The 21,140-nt window shown below is 46.6% G+C and overlaps 1 protein-coding gene across 1 annotated transcript in view; it reads right to left on the bottom strand.

Moving 5' to 3' along the window:
* ATOH8 (atonal bHLH transcription factor 8) overlaps positions 1-20,200 on the bottom strand; it is a 29,243-nt gene extending 9,043 nt beyond the window's left edge. Inside the window, exons 1-2 of the mRNA XM_084626474.1 lie at positions 19,173-20,200; positions 3,519-3,710 (exon numbers count right to left, since the gene is read on the bottom strand). Coding sequence (XP_084482600.1) covers positions 3,519-3,710; positions 19,173-19,826 — 846 coding nt within the window. The 5' untranslated portion in view covers positions 19,827-20,200. The remainder of the gene's footprint in view (positions 1-3,518; positions 3,711-19,172) is intronic.
* Between the last annotated feature and the right edge of the window lie 940 nt (positions 20,201-21,140).

Raw genomic sequence — 21,140 nt, 5'->3', positions numbered from 1 at the left:
GACGTTCATGAGAATCCTCTGTCCCGCTTTGCTCCCCATAGCCCATGGCCATTTATTTCACAAAGAGGCATTTGAAGTCCCTCATTTTACCCTTGGTTCCTTTTAAATAGGATCGCCAAACACCCTTACTTAAGTCTCAGCTACAAGAGCAGCATAAATTGTCAGATCACCTTGTGTTTTAGCCTTGTTAAGAGGAGCATTGTCTAGCATAAAAGGTTTCAAAGGATAGATCCAACTCTTCTAATTAAGATAATGGAGTGGAAAGAAAAAAATCCATTGTTTTTCCTATTGCAACAGCAAAGTCTGAACAACAGTCTAATATCCAGAATAGCAGCTAATTCAACATCTAAAACAAAGCAAAAGGCTACCCATCATCAGCAAATTAAACATCTGGAGCCGCTGCCTATCAAAACAAACCCCAATCAGCTATTTTTTGTGTGAAAAGCTCATGGTGCCATAGCACATTCTGTAAACTGCTTGAGAATTGAAAGTGAGAGTGACATGAGAGAAGGAGACAGGCCCCAATAAAATAAAGAAGACAGCAGATAAAGGTACAGGGGGATGGAGTGAACTGAAGGAGATTGCTTGGGGACTTGACTGTCTTTACTTGGCTCGTTATAACTTTAAAGAGCAAGGAACAAACAACCCAAAGTCGATAATTCAGCAGAACCACCCAGAGAACAGCAACTTTTGAAAACTGATTAAAAACACACAGAGATCTTGGAAAATGTGCCGACTTCAAAATTAATGAGAGAGCAGTGGTTTTGGTCCAAGACACTGTATCCTCATCCAACAGTCTAAGGAAGACCCCCCCAGAAGAGAGAACTTTTTAGACCACCTGAAGTCCAGAGCTCAGTTCTTTTATGAACAAATATCCCAGCCTTTTAATTTAATAATGATTTCAGTGTTTTCATATCTGATATTTACACAGCTATGGATTATGGGGCTAGAGGGAAGGCACAGGAAATTAAGCGGATTCTGATTTTAGGTATAAAGAAGTGTTTTTTTCCTACATTTAAATAGTTTCACCTCGCCCCATTTTTAAATGCTAAAGATCACAGTCTTGTAATGTAAAGGTCCCAATCCAGAGCCCTTTGATGTCAAAAGGAGTATTCCCATTGCCTTCAAAAGGCGTCAGATTGGGCCCTGAAAGTGACAAAACTGTCCTTGGGTGTACTTTCATTGGTGCCAGGTGGAGCTTCCAAACTCTGTTAACCGATAGAAGCGCTGGTTTGCTCTCAGCGCTCTGACTGGTTGTTGGAATTATTGATTTGTTAGTGTGTCCAATCAGTGCCTCTTAGTTTTGGCCTTAGCCTTGACTGAACACCTCTTTGCCAGCATATTAGGAAATACTGACCAGGATAACGTGACACTTGTTGATTCGGCTGGAAGAGTTTGCTTTGCTGGATAGAGACTACGGGCCTAGCTCTGGCCTTGGGTAAACCTGAGGATGTTTACTGAAATGTTCCCCTGCCCAGCTGGGACCCCTAAACAAAAACATTGTGTTTGTGAGACTGAGAAATAGAAACTGATCAGTCTGGTGTCATTGGTATCATTGTGTAGGAGACAAAGACACCCCCCCTCCCCCCCGCCTCTACTTCTGAGCAGGCATGTGGGAAGACCTGGGCTTGCGTTTCTTTGGGAATGTGAGGGTTAGAAAGATTTTGTTTTGTGGCATGATTATTATTGTTGCTGACTAGTGGTTGTATGTGAGGGGGGAATGTGCTGCTGTCTGGTGAGAGTTTCTGCAAATGGGAAAGATCTTCTTTTATGTTCGAGTGAAACCAAGAGAATAAACAGCATAAATGGCAGGATTTAGATGTTTAATTGTTTATTAAAGACCAGTCCAAACCTAAACCGCAGCTCTGAACACCCGTGAATCTGGAGTGGTTTGAAATCTGGAACTGAGATTTATATCTTTAACCCTTCTTTTAGTTTCCATAATTTCGGAAAATGGTTCTCAAGCTATTGGAGATCCATCCTCCAAAAAACTGGTCTGCCATCCACCATCTCTTGCTCCTCTGCAGCTTGGTGGGGTGCTGAGTTTGGGGCAAGTGGGGCACTGGTTCTGGGCTGTGCCTCCCTTCTCTTGCCCCGCCACCCCACCAGCCATCAGCACTATTTGAAAAGGCTGTGAAGTTGACTCTAGTGGGCCTGTCCTCTGCCACAGACTCAACGCTATGCAGGAGAAGAGGGAGGAAGGGATGGGAATGCTGCCTTGTGTGGCTGAAGAGGACGGCACAGGGGCAGGATGACAACAAGAAGCACAGAGAGGAAGAGAATTGGTCTCTTTCTGCCCCTGCAATGGTTTCTTCTCACCATGGAATTATGCCATTTATTTTCTTAACCTGTGGGATAAGACCATCCAGGTGATCCCTTGCAACCTACCCCACTGGTTAAGAAACAATGACGTAAAGTGTTAGCAAGATATGTACGGAATGTCTAAGTTGACTCCGTCCTCTGGACCTTTCAGCGTGTCTCAGTCTGATATCTGTCGATATTTTAAATAGTAGCCATCTTGGCGCACGGGATTTGTCTTTTTGTGTATGTCTTGTATGGGACAGAGTACAAAGGTGTGCTAAGTCATAAATATTAATCGTGTCAGCTAAAGGAAGGGGCCAGGAGAGTGCAATTCTGTTTTATTTATAAATTGGGTTTATGAAAAAAGTATTTGTTGGGGAAAAAATGAGGAAACCTTTCTGAATCAGAGGTAGATCTTACTACAGCAGAAGAAGGTGAATACTGCTCAGCTTAGCTGTCCATTCATCCATTAAAGTCCTGCTGATTTATTATCCTGCATGACAACTGGGTACAGAATGCGGAGGGAAGTTCAATTCAAGTTTACAAAACTCTTTTTGTCGTAAAACTCTGAACAAAGACATCAATCACTCTTTTAATTTACCCATGTCACTTTCCAAGAGGAAAACTGGCAGAATGCTCAGTTTCCTCTTTAACACGGCTTGATGATGATTTCCCCTAATTGGTTCAATGTTAAGTAACCTGAAGGAATGCAATATGTAATTAGATTTAGTGTTGTTTCCCCAAGATACCCATATGTTCTTCAGGTCAGACATCTCGCTAATGTGTTTATATGTACAGCGTCTCCATTAGCTACTTTTTGTTGTCAGACGATTTTTTTTTGAGATAAGTGTTAGATTAAACAAAACAGAAAACAAAGCTGAGTGATTGTGTTTTATGATCTACAAAAGGCAACCCAGGGCTGGTTTGTTTTAACAAATAACAGCCACAAGACAACGCTAATAGGATCGTGGTCATGTTAAAGTGTGATGGGCAAGTAGCGAGAGGAAGAGCTTGGCCCAGAGAATAGGAAGGATGGAAAAGTTTTTAATTAGAGAGGAATGTGGTTGTTACAAGATCACACAGATCGGGGCGGGGAGGCGAAGAAAACCAAAAAATGGGGAAAGAATAAGGAATAAAAATAAGGAAATGTTCAAAGGATGGAGAAAGAAGGAAACCACCTTGGATTATTTGTGTTATTTTGTTCTCTTGAAACATACCTTCCTTTTTTTAGATCTCCCTTCTGCCTGCAAGGTCCTAGTGCACTGCTCCACGCATTCTGAGAAGCTCATGTTACTGTGGTCAGCACTGTAATCCATGTCAGCTAGTCTGGCCAGGGAAAGGATATAGTTACAGGCTATTCTCAAAATAGCCAGTTTGGACAACTTTTGACCATAAGAATAGCAGGGAACCTAGAAAGGGTAACAGGAAAAAAAAAAATTAGGCCAGACAAACAAAATATCTGTGCTTGAAGGCATGACAAAACAATTGTAGGTTATTTATTTAGCAGTTGTTTAACATAAATAGGAGTTTGACTGATAAAAATCCATATGGTGCCATCAGGTTTTTTTTAAAGAGAACTCCCCTGCTGATCTCCATGGGAATGAAACCAGTGTGAAGGTTCTTGATTTCAGCTGGGGCAATTCTGCTTAAAATCTGATGGTAGGATATGGCCCAGCATGTTTACTCTAATTCAATTTTGTGCTCAGTTGCCTGGCTGGTTTCATTTGGATACTGCAACCTTTGTGCCAGATTCTGATCCGCCCACTCACACTGAGTAGCACGTTACTCCACAAGCAATCACACTGACTTAAGCGGGACTCCTCACAGAGTACAGTGCTATAGTGTGAGTGAGTGAGGGGATCCGAATCTGGCCCCTTGAGCTTTGACAACAGCAATCAGCACTTACAGCAGATGTAGAGGCAAAAATACGGCATCGTTGCTGAGTAGAACCGTGAGACAGTCATTCTCTCCCAGGTAATCCACACGCCATAAATCTGATGAAAGACCCAGCAGTCTCACCCCATTTTTCAGCCAAGATTTAACAGCAGAGGGCTGTGGTGAGGTCTTCTATTACTAATAACTTAAGACTTTCACAGAACATACTCCTGAATGTTTTCTAGTATAATATGAAGTATTTGAAAAATAAGAACTAATAACTAATAATAATAAATTAATAAAAATAACTGGCACCTGAATAAACAAATTACAATAGCCTTGATTTATTTAAAATCATGATCTGGCAAAACTCTTAGTACATGCTTATCTTTAAGACATGAGTAGCACCCCCATACTCAAGTCCAATTTTGAAGAGAACTCTCCTAGCTGAAGTCCATGGTATTAATTTTGTGCTTTGCTAGCCTGGAGCCTTACTCACCAATTTACAGAACTGTCAGTGGGCCTTGCACTCAGTGAAAATCAGTGAGATTCTCCTGCATACAAAAACTTGGACTCTGAGGCCTGGTCTACACTACAGAGTTAGGTTGATGTAAGGCAGCTTGTGTCAACTTAATGATGTCAGTGCACACATGACAGCCTTGCTGCTGCCACTATAAGTACCCTACTACACCAACACTGTAACTCCACCTCCACGAGAGGCATAGTGCTTATGTCGGAGTGGTTAGGGCAATATAGTGTCCGTGTAGATACTGCATTACTTAAATCAACTGTTGGCTGTCACCCCAGGGAAGGTGGGGGGGGGGCTCTAAGGGACCAGGGAGCCAGGTCAGGGGGCAGCTGGGCTCTCAGTGGGGAACTGCGGACGGAGCCCCCACGCTGCCTCTCTTAAGTTGGTGGAAGTGCTCCTGGTGAGGATGTACACCACCGACAGAAGAAGGGCAGTGAGAACATGAACCACCACAGTAATTACTGTGGTGGCTGTAAGTTGACCTAACATAGGTTGACTTAAGTTTGTAGTGTAGACGTGCCCTGAGTTATTTATCTGAAACCCATCCCTGTATGTTAGTTACCCAGGCTGTCTGTCTTTCTGTCAATCTAAGATTTTATACTGTACCCATCACCGGAATACTTGAACTCTTCTGTAGCGTCTGACTGCCCAACAGAGTCCCTTTCACTCTGATTCTGGGGATGTTAAAAAGACAATTGGGGAAGCTTCCTTTGTGCTTTTGCCCTTCTCATCCATGTCTCTCCCCTCAGGTTGTCTCCAGGTCCATGAGCAGATAATGCAGAGCGTACAACCAATACTCTGAGCCAAATTCATCCCTGGTGTAAAGCTGTTGATTTTAATGGAGGGATTACATTGGCCCTCCATGTCCAACATGTTTGCCAAACACATAGTCTCTCGGCTTGTAGGATGTGGGTTTGTATGATGAGACATCCAGGCGTATCTTGCACTTCTCCAAAAGCAAGCCAACAATCTTCACAGGATTTTCCTCACATTTTTTAAAATGTATAGCACAGTATAGGCAATACTGGGGATGTAGGGAACCTGCTCTTCTTTCTCTCGCTGGAAAACCCGTCTTCCACTTGGTGGCATTCTCACAGCACATGAATCAGGGACCCGCTTTAATGTTTACTAAGTAATAGAACCACCTCCTGTGTTCTGTTGTATTGGTGTACTGGGGAGCAGTCTCCTTCCTTTATGCCAGAAGCAAGCCAGGATAGCTCTACAGGAGCACTCAAAACATTCTCATGTAAGAGTCGTGTTAAGCATCGTCCATAATGCTCCACAGTAAATCCATGGCCTGGCTACGAATGGAACACAAGAATTCTATTGGCACTTAGTCTTGTGTTCTTTCTGCTAGATCACAGTTTCTCCCAACAGCCTGTTTACTTGGCTTTCAAGAGCTCCCTGCCTTCTCTCAAGCCTTTGTTGACACTTGCAGCTACCCACTGTGCTTCACTTCCGGTAGCACCTTGCCTACAACTCCACAATGGTCTTAAGCTGGGCATTTTTCTTGTTAAAGGAGAATCCATGGCAGCGACAAAAACAAAATATCTGTTATCATTGGCAGGATATGACAGAGCCAATCTTGGATCAAACAGAAGTCACAGCTGATGATCAAAGCAATATGGAGAATAAAATGGAAGGTTTCAATGAAAAGTGGGAACGATTTCAAAGTTAGAGCAAGAAAGTTAAATCAAGTGGAAGTAAAATGGACCATGAAATACTTGAGGCTGATGCACACGTCAGCCAGTTACAAAAATAAAATGGAGGAAAATATTTTTTCCCTCCTTTCCTTCCCCTCCCCCTCTTTTTTGTTATGGTAGGTTTTTGTTTTTTTTTTTTAAAGAACAAATTATTTTGTGAGCCATGTTTGTTACAGAAATCACCAGCTGGGATTAGAAGACACTTTTTTCCGTACACGGTGACAACATATAAATTGGAGCAGCCCCGAGAGAAGGGTTTATTCAGGAGTGTGCACACCCGGACAGTTTCAGCTTTTCAGAGAAGATCAGAGAGCAGGACGGTGGGTGCAGTACAGGAACACAGACAGATACGGGTTTTCTCTATAGTAACAATGTTAGAATAGCTTTTCCCGAGGAGCACTTCCCATCTTGACTCAAATTTAATGGCGGAATTATAAAGAGGCTTGTGTGTTAATTATTAAGAGAGCTGAGACACAAAGTTCAGACCTGGTCTGGATCCAAACATTCCCCAAAGAGGGGGAGTTCAAATTAGGGTTTTGGTATTCGCCCATCTGTAAGAGAAAGCCAGAAGTGGGCTGACGGGCATAGGTGTTGCAAGCCCTGGCTATGCACAGGTGGTGGGGACGGACTCTTAAAAGCAGGTTTAAGTGTCAAGAACAGATTCTATATTAGAGTATTTAGAGATTTATGGCCCGATTCTGCTCTCACTTACATTGGTGTAACACCAGTATAACTCCACTCGTGTTAGTGATACACTGATTTACCTAGGCATGAGTGAGAGCGGAAGCAGTCTTCTAATTTACTCTTTTAAAGAGAGCAAACCTTTTGGCTCATCAGATTTCAGAAGCTAAGCAGGATCAGGTTTAGTTAGTGCTTGAATGGGGGACATACAAAGATTTAGGATGAACATAAGAACAGCCATGCTGGATCAGACCACAGGTCCATCTAGCCCATTATCCTGTCTTCTGACACTGGCGAGTGCCAGATGTTTCAGAGGAAATGAACAGATCACGGCAGTTTATTGTCCCCTATTGTCCAGTCCCAGCTGCTGGCAGTCAGAGGCTTAGGAACACCCAGATCATGGGGTTCTGTCTCTGATCATGTTGGCTAAGAGCCATTGATGGAACTACCCTTCATGAACTTACCTAATTTTTTTTTTAACCCTGTTATACTTTTAGCCTTCACGGCATCCCCTGGCAAGGATTTCCACAGGTTGAAATCTGTTTCCACAGATTTCTCACTGTGCAATGTGTGAAGAAGTACTTCCTTATGTTTGTTGTAAACCTACTTCCCATTAATTTCATTGGATGACCCTTGGTTCTTGTGTCATCTCTTTTCTAAGCTGAACAGTCCCAGTCTTCTTAATCTCTCCTCATACTGAAGCTGTTCCATTCCCCTAATCATTTTGTTGCCCTCCTCTCTGTTTTCCAATTCTAATATATCTTTTTGAGATGGGGTGACCACAACTGCACGCAGTATTCAAGGTGTGGGTGTATCATGGATTTATAGCATGGCATTATGATATTTTCTGTCTTATCTATTCTTTTCTTCATGGTTCCTAATGTTCTGTTGGGTTTTTTGACTGCTACTGCCCATTGAGCAGATGTTTTCAGAGAACTATCCATTCACTATGGATGAGTTTACTCATAAATGCATGGGCAGGAGGATTTCTAAATTTCAGATGACGACAGACACTTAATTAGAATGTTCCCTTCATCTCTCTTCCCCCCGCTGCTTCCCAGCTAGTAGCACGGCCTCCAATATTACGTATAGAGGAGTTAGGAGGGAAGATTTCTCTAATATGAGAAATGCTGTTGTCTGCCAGAAAGGCAAGGAAATTGGCACTACCCAATATTTATCTATGTTAAGAAGACACTGGGCTGGTAACCCAATGGCAGCTGAAGTTTGGGCCCTGGGATTAATTAGTTAAATGTTTGTAAAGTATGTTGGTGTCCACAAGGGCTAAGTACTATTATTGTTTCCTTGTTCCCCAGATAGGCACAGGCTGGAAGCAATGTAGAGAGCACACTGCAGAAAATGTACCATACGGAATAACTCTGCATTGGCAGGAGGATGGATGGGATGGGATGTAATGTAACAGGTCTGTTCCATCTCTGATAGCTATGATTCAGAGGCAACGCTTTTGGAACCCAAAGATGCTCCATTTGAAGCCAGTGGGAAGTTTGCCATTCAAGCTAGCTCAGGTAGGGTAGCCCGTGGGAAGCCAATGGGAAGTTTGCCATTGGCTTCACTGGATTAGGACCAGGCCCTCAGCCAGCTCTGTGCTCTCTTGTGTCCGATCCTGTCCCATCCCACTTAAGAAATAAAGGATGGAAGATGCATCCCATTCCCATCACTGGAGGGAAGGATGCTGTGACCTGAGGCCATTAAGAGTGGTCTGGAGCAAAGTAAGGGGAAGTCTACACAGCTAAAGCTACACACGGGCTGCCCTACCTGAGCTAGCTTGAATCCAGCTAGCACGGGTAACCACAGCCGTGAAGGTGACGCAGCACAGGCTAACAAGCTTGGTGTGTACCCCAGTCTGGGAAGGGCTTGGTCTACCTGCGCAGCACTGTCTTTGCTGGAATTGTTACCAACCCTGACTGGACTCCAGTTAGCCGGGGTAGGCTAACTTGTACACAGCTTTTGCTTATCCTAAGTGGGGGAAGTGGTGGGTACAGGATCCATTAACAGCTTCTTCAATTAGTAGGACAATAGATATAGTCACAATAACTGGCCAGATCCTCAGCTGGTGTAAATTAGAGGCGCTCCAATGATTTGGATAGAGTTATGCCAGTTTACATCAGATGAGGATCTGGTCCAATATTTCCCTTCCATTACCAAAAGAACATGTTAATTTTTGTACAAATACATTATGAGCTCATACAAATAAACACTATGAATCTCGTTCCACACTCTCTTTTCACTGGTGTAAATCAGGAACTACTCTAGTGAAATCAGTGGAGTTACACCACTCTAACACTGTGTAAGTGTCAGAAGAATCAGGCCCTGGGTAGAGCCGATCCTGCTCTGTTGCGCTGCTGTAAATCTGGACTAACTTCGCTGCCTTGCGTGGACTCGCTCTGGAGTTACATAAGCATAAATGAGAGCAAAATTTGGCCCCACCTGTAGAGTTGATAACGCAAGGTTAAGCAGTAAAATGTACATGCTAACAATACACTATAAAGCAAGACCTCCTGACAGCAAACTGCCTCTACAATGTGCCATAATAAGCTGTTGAATTTGCCTATCTTTTAATTCCTCTGGTTTATTTTTGTGCTGGGAGTTAAAATATTTTAGAGCCCCACTGGGAAGGTAGTTGGCTGGCTTCTCGATGAGTCCTTTTAGAACGCGCAGTGTAACTTAACTGTCTCATTGTTTGTGTTGAGCAATATGCCAAAAAAATTTCCAGAAGGTTCACATGAATGTCTAGTGCTTAATAGCGCTGGCTTTATTATATCCCTCCTTCCAACCTGAGATGAGTTAGTGCTTCCACAAGGGTTCAGCGACCTCAATGGGGTACTGGCAGGTTAGAGGAGTGAGGAGGACTGTTGGTTTTAAGCTCCCACCCATGCCCAATGCTGGGTCAGGTGGGGTGAACTGTTCACTGGATTTTCTCCTGGAAGAAGCTGACCTACTGCCTCTCTCTCTCATGCATAATTTCCCTAGGACTTGGAGAAAGGCAACATCATGTCTGGGACAGCAAAAGAGGCAGCTGACCACCTTGACAAGTTCAAGAACATGTCCAAAATATCGTCACATGTTCCCAAATTGTTATTTAAAGGGACGTGTTAAATGAAAAGCGCTGTGGATGAGCGTGTTTGGTTTTGTCTGATAGCACGTGTGGGTGGGTGCGTGTCACAAAATGTATGTGTAAACAAACAAGAACTAGCACAAGCCACGGATTTTTTTTGGTTTTGTTTATTATAAATCTTTGGATATGGATTTTTTTTTTTTTTGCTGTTACATTATCTGCCCTGATTGCCCCAAGTGCGCCTGGGATCCCAGATCATTATTTGTTTTGTTTGTATTCCGGCAGTACCTTGGAGTCCCAGGCACACAGCTGCGTCCCATTGTGCTAGGTGCTGTATAGGGCTGGTGAAGAATGCATGTGCACAGGGTTCACATATTCTAGATGATCTGGTGGTACCTTCTGGACTTAAACTCTGTGACTCTGTGAGCAAGGATATCTCCAGTGCTGCAGCCTGTCCACTGCTCTCTAAGAGCTTTCCCATAGCTAGATATGCCTTATGCATGTGCAGGTGATTTACAGGTACAAGATGGCAGGCACTGCTGTATAGTGCATAGGATTATTCCTACAAACCCTGATGTTTATTTCAGGTATGGGACTGGGCCTTATTGGTGTGTCTACACTGTAGCTGCAAGTGTGCCTCCCCAGCCTGGGTAGACAGACTCACTCCAGTTCAGCTCAAGCTGAAAATAGCAGTGTGGACGTTGTAACACCAGGAGCAGCGCCGGTGAGCCACCTGAGCTTGGACCCAGGGGGCCAAATTCAGCTCAGGAGTAAGTGATTAAGCTTCACTGAAGTGGCACCTGTTTACACCAGGGCCAAATTTGGTCCCCCTGATCCATCTGACTCATTTGCCAAACCAGGATTATTGTTCTCCTTTTCTGTGAGCATCTCTGCTGCTGCTCTGGCCAGTGTCCCCAGGTGTCTGTCAACAGAGCGCCTCCTGGAAAACAGCTTCTCAGGCAGTGCTGGCTGCCACGTGGGAAAACCCTACCCTCTCACTGAGGAGCAGGGTCCTGCTTCCCTGTGCCTCCCTCTGCATATGAGTGCTGCTCTCCAAGTTATGCAGGGGGCAGAATTAGATAGGACTGGGGCGATAACACTAACGTTATGGATGAATCAAGCTGTGGCCAACACACAAATTGGTCAATGCACAAAGCAGACGCAGGATGTGAATGAAGGTGCTGACAATTACAGTATTGCTGATTCGGTGCTTGGGCACTGTCCCACCGTAGTTGCTGACGAGGATAATTTGAGAACAAACTAGGGTCAAGCAGGGACTGGGGGTTGGATCCAATACCCATTGATGTCAATAGGAGTCTTTCCTCTGATTTCAGTGGGAGTTGGAGTGAGCCCGAGGGGAGAGGAAAGGATAACTGACTGTGTCTACAGCAGAAAGAGAAAATACATATGGTCAGTCACAGGATTTTGTATCAGGTGACAAAACCAATTAGACATTAAGCAACAACAGACACACGGCTCTTTTCTTTGTGTAACATTTTCCTGAGTTTGGGGAGGTGTGTTGGAGTTTTCTCTGTCTTCTTTACTGTCTTCTCCCTTGTTCTGTTAGGTTATCTGCCTACTTTAGATTGTGTGTTGTTCATGGCAGGGGCCTTGTCATCTCCCTTTGTATGTACCCCCCCATGGCACTAGAAATCATAATAGTGTCACTCAGAACTGGTTTAAACCGCTTCCGGGCCCAGATTAACGTTGTGATATTCTGTTGCCAAGCACAATGGAAATTCTACACCTGGAGCGCTCCGTTGGGGGATGCGCCTTGAAGGCAGAGATCCTCCCTTGGGGCCACGTTCAGCTCTTATCGAAGTCAGTGGGAGTCTCTCTGCTGACAGCACCGGAGCCAGAACAAACCCTGTCAGGCCGACTCCAACCCACAGTAAAGTCAATGGGAAGCTTTTCAATGACAGCCGCTCAATCTGCTCCTGATGATACACACTGTAAGTGATCACAGGAAAGTTCAGTCCTGTGGAAGTGGGATCTCTTTTACACTCATTTAACTACCAGTGAGTAGCAGCTAAGAGAAGGACACGGACACCAGCAGACAGCAGTGAAGGAATGTGAAAGGGTGGCGAATTCAGCTCCCAGTAGCATAGAAAGCTGTGAAACCCATGAGTAAAACATCCCTGGGACACACCTCAGCCTGGAGAGTGGGCCTATCAACTGCTAAAGAGAAAGAAAGGAGTACAAATGTGGTGGTGGAAAGGTTTAGAAAAATGCTCACCTAGTTCAAGGCGAAGAATGAATCTGTGGAAACATCTGCTCCCAGCACAGCGACTCCAGCTCACTGGGGCTCCATGGACCATATTTTTGAGGAGGAGTTTGAGACGAACATCAAAAAGCTACATATGTGCCAATGTGGGCAGTTCTCCAGATCAGACAGAGAGATGCGTGCCTCCCCTCCTATCAGTGGAAATCTTGCTGCCATTTGAGTATTCTCAGCTCTTAAACGGGCTGTTCCAGAATTCAGCACCAGTGGGATGCAAATGAATGACATGGTGGAAGACTTTGCCACTTATTCTGGCACAGGCATCTCTTGCTGCAAAACTGAATTTGTAAACTGCAAATTGTTGCTGGTTACTGAGATAGCTTTTACAGTGTCTCCGGGTCCTAGCCCAAATAGTAGAGTGTTTGAAAACATGCTGGCGTGGGTGTTTCATTCATTTTGATGCCATCATTCTACCTCATTTGAACATGGTTTGGCCTGTTCTGATCTCACTTTTACATTATTGTAAACCTGGAGTAGCTTCACTGAAGCCCTTAGCATTTCACCAGCATAAGTGAACTCAGAATGAGGTGAGATGGAACTTTGTTCTCATTAACAAAGCACTGGAGACATGTCTTCTCCCTCCATAGCATCTGGGCCCCTGAAAGTCAATGGCCACCAGGAATGACGGGGGTGCAAAAGAGTCTATGGAAACAGAACCTTGTCCTGTCATGTGCTCAGATACCATGGTGATGGGCGCAGTATAAGAACCGGAATAGAATAGAAAATACCCACACTAACATCACTAGGACAGGCAATGGAAGCCGAACATTTTTCAGTATGGTGAGCTGAGCGTTAAGGGGGGAAAGGCCATGGCCCTATATTTGAGGGTCTATAGCAGGAGTGGCCAAACTTACTGACCCTCCGAGCCGCATATGATAATCTTCAGAGTTTGAGAGCCGCAAGACACGCACCATCTGCCCCGTGGGGAAGTGCCTGCCGGGGCATCGGGCTTCAGCCCCAATACCCCCCCACGGGTCTAAAGCCCTTAGGCACCCCACCTCGCTCCCCGAGTCTGGTAGGTGAAGATTGGGGTGGGGAGGCTGGGGAGGCTTCGTAAACCGCACTTTAACTGTAAAAGAGCCATATGCGGCTCATGAGCCACAGCCTGGCCGCACTGGGTCTGTAGGTTGTAGCCCTCTCGGCCACCTGTGAGACAAGGCAGCAGCAGAGAGAAAAACTAGCAGAAGCGTTTGCACTATTTTAAAGTGTTTTAGTGCATACAGATAGCGAGGCCCTTTTCCCATTATCCCCGCATGGAGCAGGAACTACCCTGTCGATCCCAATAGTCTTTGTACTAGTGGGAAGATGTTGCTCTGAGGAAAGATCCACAGATATCAGGGAATAACTTTTCCAGTAGCCACGACCAAGAAGTCACTTGTGGAAATCTCTAGGGAAAGAAACGGCTATTTGCTTGCGTACCACTCCATGAATGCCCTAACAGCATTGTTGTCTTAGCAGCTAGATACTACAGAGTGGCTAGGCATTCTGGTGCCAAGATACTGTAGTGATGGATGCATTAGAAATGCAGGGAGAGAGAAATTCATGCTACAGGTGGCATAGATACAAACGGAAGGGACCCAGTGTAGCGCAGCAATACCCAAGTGCTGCTCTCGTTTTAAAAAGCTGAGTCGCTTTCCAGAATATACAACTGCCCTTCTAACTCCCATCTCGGAGGAGAAGTCTGAACAGGGGAGCAGAATGGGAATAGCTAAGTACTTAACGACATGCCTGGACTACTCTTTCCTTCTGCAAAACAACTGTGGTTGATTCTCCTCCCCACCAAGCAAAAAACAAAACAAAACAAAAAACAGCCTTACTGCCATCTGGATAGCTAGCAAATCCAGCTGAAACATGTGTGCCATATGTACACAGCTGTATAGTGTACGTATGCCGCTGCGATCCATCTGCCCAGCATGCTGCATACCAGTTGCTTGACTTAGGGTGGGCTGGGAAGGAGGATTCAGGAACAGGCTGGAAAGAGAGAACATATTGCAGAGAAGCAGCATTTTTCTTCTCACCGCACAGGATTGGGCCCCAGGCGGCTTAGTACTTATAAGCCTCTGCTTATGTGAGCACTCTAGCTGAAGCTGGTGCTGTGTCTTATATGGGATCAGGCCCTGTAGCCCCAAACAATTACTTCATAGTCGAATAGACTGCAACTCTGGTGAGCAAAGTCTATTTAAATCCATTTCGCCACACGTGCAATCTGAATGTATGGCTCTGTTGCACTCGCTTTCCAGACTGCACCTCCAGTTGCTGGTGTACAACGTGACACCTCTGCTTTGATTTCAGAGCTTCCGTTCCCTTCCCAAAGAAGGAGTGTAGGGCTGGGAAACAGACTCAGCAATGGTGACTCTTCTGCGCCACTTGCCGCCCAGCCTATGGCGAGGTATCGGTTTCAATGCTTCAGGGAAAGAATCCCAGCTGCTCAAGAGATGGCTGCGTGATGATAAGGAAGGAATGGAGGAATAACTTAACAAAAACTGAGGTCCGTGTGTGACCTTCTCCTAGTGGGCAGAATATGGGGATTACCTCCTGTCCAGCATGCTGGGGGTGGGCATTAAGGCTTCACTTAGTTGAGATCTGCCAGTTAATCTCTACAAATGAATCTCTGTATAATCCCTATCTGAGCTCTTTGCCCAGGAATGCAAAAAATGTCAGGCAGTTCCTTACCTATGGATGCCTATATCATGCCACAATGGAAGCATATTAAACTTGCTCTGTCCTATATACAGCTGTTGAGTACAAAACCGCTCACCACATCTTGAAAGTTGAGTTCAGGGCATAGGAGTGGGAAGGGGGGTAACTAAACTCTGTCAGATTTTTCAGATATACAGTGTGGGCCTATCCTTAGCTGCTGTCAGCTCCACTGAATTCAGCATGCTACAGAAGAAGTATCTGCTATAATTTTCCAGGTCTATCTGAATGACTCCCAGAAGGCCTTGCCATTTTGCCATCAGATTTGATATGGATGATGCAAGTTGGAAGCCAGTGCTCTGCACATGGACAGGATGGTTGCTCATCCATTGGATCTTCCCCCTTGTCACATGTAGTGCCGAGCACATTGTTGGCGGTTAACGAAAAACAAATCAAAACATCACTAAATGATCCACTGACCTACTCCCCTTCCCCGCATCGAATTGCCAAGAAAACCTGCCAGTGCTTTTCTTAAGGGAAAACAAACCTCGTCTGGGGAATGAAGTTGTCTGTCCACAGCCTATGCACCAGTCTGTTCAAAGTGCTTCAGCACTGACCTGGGGGCAGCAGCTTTGGGGGTGAGCGGAGAGCTTAGGCTGCTTTCCATGTTCACTTGATCCTTGCATTCTCAGCTGAACCCAGGCCTGAAATAATTTATGGAGATAGGGCCGAACCCAGGAGTTTAAAGACTTTGCATGAAATGCCCAGTTCCCAGGAGAGTTGGGCCTCAGTGTGCTGCTGGCTTGGTTTCTGCTTGAGGTCAGCAAGGATGGAGACTGCCAACGAGTTGGGAAATTAGTGCCACTTTCCATTGTTGGGTTTTTTTTGTTACCTGGATGCCTATCCATTGAGAACTGGACTGAGACAGTCACATGCATTGCACACAGGTCACCGAACAGCCAAAATGGGGCAGCAGTTTTTGAAAACAAAAATATATCAAGTGTCTACTTTAAATTTACAAAAGGCTTAATTTTGCAAGACTCCCTCTTACTGTGTGTATGCACAGGGCCTAGAACAGTGGGGCTATAATCTTAATTGAAGCTTTCTGCTGCCTCCACAATATAATCAATAATAATATCTTAACGTAGGGACAAGTCAGTGACTTTACACTGAAAAACTGCCTCATGATGAGCCTAATCTTGTTCCATTGAGGTCAATGGCAAAGCTCCTGTTTGCTTCAATGGGATTAGCAATGGTCCCTGTGTGTTCCCAAAAGTGGATAATAAGGCGGGGGGAATTAACCAGCCACTCTGGGATAGGCAGCCACCCATCCTTAAAATCAACATCATCCTTCAGAAGCTTTTCAGGCAGCATAGCTAGAAACCTCAAGAGATATTCCTTAAAGGCAGAGCACTGAACAACAAAGTAACCACGTACAGAAAAACAGGGCCTGATCCTGAAGCCTCTCTCAGGTGACCCAATGGAACAGTGCACATGAGTAAAGGCTGCAAGATGGAGCCCAAAGGGTCTGATTCAGAAACCCTGCAAGTCTCACTGACACCAATGGGCCTGTTCATGTAAGCAAGGGCTGCAGGACCAAGCTGAAAGGACCTTCTGGGAAATGTGAATGCTCAGCACCTCTCAAGATCAGGCCCCTACTTTGACAGGGAACCTTATGTGACCCTGCCTGCTGTACTCTTCCTTCATATCCTTGGAATGCTCTTACTGGCCTTTACAGAGAAGGCAAAGGAACAAAAGCTGGCCAAGCGTGGAGAACGGTTTTTTAATGGCTCTCTGCTTTCACCAGGCAGGCCACTACAGTGGAAAACAATTTAATTAGTCAACGAAGGGAAAGACTAAGCACTGAAAAGTGCAATTTTGGGGCTCACAAAATGTGACTAGGTCAGAACCTGCCGTTTTATTGCACTTCGGGGTCTGGTTTTGAGAACAGCTCAGCACTCATTGCAGGCTCCAGTCCCAGCTCGCTCTCCTCTTTCTTTCACAGGGCCTGTCTACTCAGCACATTTTGCCAGGTCTGGAGGTCATGTTATAACCCTCTTGGGTCTGTCTTGCCAGTATAGACAGGACCAAATGATGTTCTAACTGTTATAGCCCGATCTCTACAGGCACTAAACTACCTTAGCGTCTCTGTAGACACATCCCAACCTACCAAGGGTGCTACGTGAACCAATTCATTAATGATTGTGGAACTCTTTGCTAGAGGATGTTGTGAAGGCCAAGACTATAGCAGGATTCAAAAAAGAATTAGGTAAGTTCATGGAGGATAGGTCCATCAATGGCTATTAGCCACTATGGGCAGGGATGGTGTCCTGAGTCTGTTTGCCAGAAGCTGGGAATGGGCGACAGGGGATGGATCACCTGATAATTACCTGTTCTGTTCATTTCCTCTAGGACACCCGGCATTGGCCACTGTTGGAAGACAGGATACTGGGCTAGATGGACCTTTGGTCTGACCCAGTATGTACTGGGAGGTGCTCAGATACTGTGGTGATGAACACCACAGAAAACCCTACAACTAACTAACTAACATGAAAGGCTTCACTTTTGCAAGGTACATACGCATGTGGACCTATTCAAGGGGTCAGAGTTAGGCACACATGCCCCTTGCTGAATGGGTCCAGTGTCACCAGATAGGCGGATAGATGTGCTTCCTTCACACTAAGTTGCTTCACCCAACACCATGTTCAGAAGGTGACCATGATGCAGTGACATTGTCCTGAGCATTATTTAACATTTCAGATGTTCTCTTTTGCGCTTGAAAAAAGTTTATATTTCCCATTCAGGCAGGATGATGAGAATTTGATATGCTTTTCTAAAAGAAAACTTGTTCTTCACATTGGCTTAAAGGGTACCTTGAAGATGCATCATGTAGAATGATGAACTAGGCGGAGGATGTCAAAGAGGCCTAAGGGGCTTAGACACCCAACTCAGAAGTCCATGGGAGTAGATTTCCTCCCCTGTGTCTCTTTGAAAATTCCCAGCCCAACTCTTCCAGGTAAACAACAAGAGTGAGGTGAGCTATTGTGTCATGAGGTGGGATTTAGGCTTCATCATGGCTCACAACTTTGGCAAGCAGTTTGCTACAGTTCTCTCTCCCACCCCCTGCCTGGTATGAATAAGCTGCCCATATAAAAAGCCAGTGTGATTTGGGTTGGGGGGGAGAGGTTTTTAAGAGTCCATTTTCAATCCTTAGCTGCTCTAACCTTAAAAAAAAGTTTTGATAACCACTGACCAGCTAGGTGAGTACTATTAATGGCTCTTGTACTCTGTCCTTATCCTCGCTCCACTAAATCAGGCTGTATTTGTATTGTCATAATAACCCAGAGTGAGTGCAGGCAACCCCAAATAAAATGGAGTTTCTGAGCTTGTTCAACACCCAGAAAAAGTAAAATATCTCTGGGAAAATGATAGGAGTAAGGTGAGGTGTAATCAAGAGGACAATGAACTTGATTTAGGAAGATCTAGTTTATGCCCAGCATGAAACCCAGGTGAATTCTTCTGAGGAGAGGAATGCTGCATCCATGAGCAGTTTTGGTGCTGAAAAAACGCAGCGTTAGAGCCAGAGTTTTAAACTGTCAAGTAATTAGCCCATCCTGTGCAGAATTAATACCCTTTATTCCATCAAACTACCCCTCCCCTCCCCACCGAATCTCATTAGGAATGCAAACAAAAACTCTCGGGCACAAACCGGTGAGCGACCTTTTGGGTGAAGTTACGTGACAAAGGTCACGGAGAGCGCACCCGCTGCGTGGCATGCCCCCGCAGCAGGGCATCTCGCGCAATCAGAGGCGGATTTATTAGCATTTCATTTCTTTGGCCGGCAAATGTCTTTTAAACGACCAGCGGAGAGGCGCACCCCCGGAAGCCGATCCCCGGCTGCACCCAGCAAAACCTCAGGGAAGAAGGAAGAAACAGCGCGGGTGGGTTTCACTCTCTTTCTCCTTTGAAGTCAAACCCCTTGCGGGGGAAGGGGAGAGAAGACATGCAGCGGAGCCGGGCCGGGCCGGGCCAGGCAGGGGGCTGCCCCGGTGTGATTTAGGAGCGGAGGGGAAGGGGAGGCGAGGCGGGTACCTGTTTTCGCAGCGCCTCGAAGGCGGCACTGATGGTATGCACCCGGGTCCTCTCCCGGGCGTTCGCCAGCAGCCGCCGGGTCTGCTGGATGGCTTTGATCTCCGAGGAGACGCCGGCCGTGTCCCCCAGCCGTTTCCTCGGCGATGCGGCGGGATCCGGCGAGCTGCTGTACGCTCCCTGTGCCCCCGAGCCGTAGGCGCTTTCCAAAGGGCGCTGCGGCGGGCACAGGACGAGCCTGGGCGGCAGGCTCGGCTCCGGGCACGGCGGCAGCCCGTTCAAAGCGGCCGGGGGCAAGCCGGGCTCTTCGCGCAGGGGCGGGCAGGCGAGCCCGGCCGCCGGGAACGCGCCTTTCCGCATGTCCAGCGCCCCGGCGGCGCTGCCCGCCCCGCCGGCGTCCGGGAGCTGCGGGGCCGCTGCCCCCTGGGAGGGGCCCGCCCGGCTGTCGGGCACCAGGCTCGCGGGTCTCTCCAGCAGCCTCCCCCCGCCGCCGCCGCCGCCGGCCACGCGCTCGCGGACTTTCAGCGCCACTTTGAAACTTTTGCAGCCCTGCGCTGGCGGCTCTTTGTGCTTCCGCTTCAGCTTCTTGAGGCCGCCGAGCTCCTTCACGCACAGGCTTTGCCACGGCTCCTCGTCCAGGAGCTGCATGTTCCTCATGCTGGGAGCCTGTCAGGGAGCGCCTGCCTCGCTCGCTCGCGCTCTCAGGTCGCTGGCTCCCCCCGCAGACATACACCCTCCCTCCCCCCCCCCCCCACCGCCCGGCTCCGCGGCTGCTGCTGGGTTGGGTGCAGCGGTGTTACCACGCGGCCCCGTGCAGGCAGGGCGGCGGTGGGCGCCCGCCCGGAGCCGTCAGAATGTCAGCTGGAGCCCCGGCCGCCTTGGCCGCGTTTGCGGGGAGGGCACGCCGCGCTCCATCTGTGTTTGTTTAGCCTCAGTTTACACAGAAGCCCCTGTGAGCGAGATCAGTCAGCGCGCCGCCTGTGACAGGGAGACTGCCTCGCACAGCCGAGAGACTTCCCAGCCTTGCAACCCCACAGATGAGCTTTAAAGAAACAGGAAGCATTTCCACCCCCCCCCCCCGCGGCAACAGCTGTGCTGCCTATCTCCTTTGTTCAACCCCACCCCCCCCAGCCCCACGACTTGCTGTTTTATAAAAGTCTGTTTCCTCGCGACACACTGGCAGAGACAAACTCTCACCCCTAACAGAGACACATACTTGCTTAAGAAGAAAAGGAGGACTTGTGGCACCTAAGAGACTAACAAATTTATTTGAGCATGAGCTTTCCTGAATGCATCCGATAAAGTGAGCTGTAGCTGTAGTGAGGTGCCACAAGTCCTCCTTTTCTTTTGGCGGATACAGAGTAACAGGGCTGCTACTCTGATACTTGCTTCAGAGCAATTCATGATGTGCCGCCTTTTACATGGAACAGTTTCCCCCAAAGCTTCCTAAATTAATGGCGGGGTGCCTGGTTTCCTGCAGTCCTTTTCTCCTTCCCTTCCCCACTGGTCAGGGGTCTATTTCTTTATTTGTTTTTATTTGCTAGCTGAAGAGGGTTGTCTTGGTTCTAGCCTAGGGTTGTCTTGCCTAATGCTGCTATCAGCCTCATTGATCATTCACATACAAGGGGAAGAAACTGATCTATACAGTATGAGAAGCTGGGGAGGTGCTTAACTTGACACATTCTTCTTAATTATGCCAGCAAGAGTTATTTGACCTGGGGGAGTGAGAGCCAAGGCAGTCCTGTGATTTAGCAAATATCTATCTCTCTGAGACAGGCTAGGCATTTCTGTCTTCTTACTTCTCAGATCTCTCCTGCTGCTGCTGCTTTGGTACTGAGTTTAACTCTGCTTTTAAGCGTCTTCTGCTGCAAAGACCGTTTGTGATTTTTTACAAACGAAACCAAGGAAACCTTGGTGAGTGATTTCAGAGTAGCAGCCCTGTTAGTCTGTATTCCCAAAAAGAAAAGGAGG

The sequence above is a fragment of the Lepidochelys olivacea genome (genome assembly GCF_965140295.1).
Source record: "Lepidochelys olivacea isolate rLepOli2 genome assembly, chromosome: 4".
NCBI classification, from domain to species: Eukaryota; Metazoa; Chordata; order Testudines; family Cheloniidae; genus Lepidochelys; species Lepidochelys olivacea.
The sequence above is the reverse complement of the archived record's forward strand: the minus strand, read 5'-3'. Positions and strand labels throughout refer to the sequence as shown.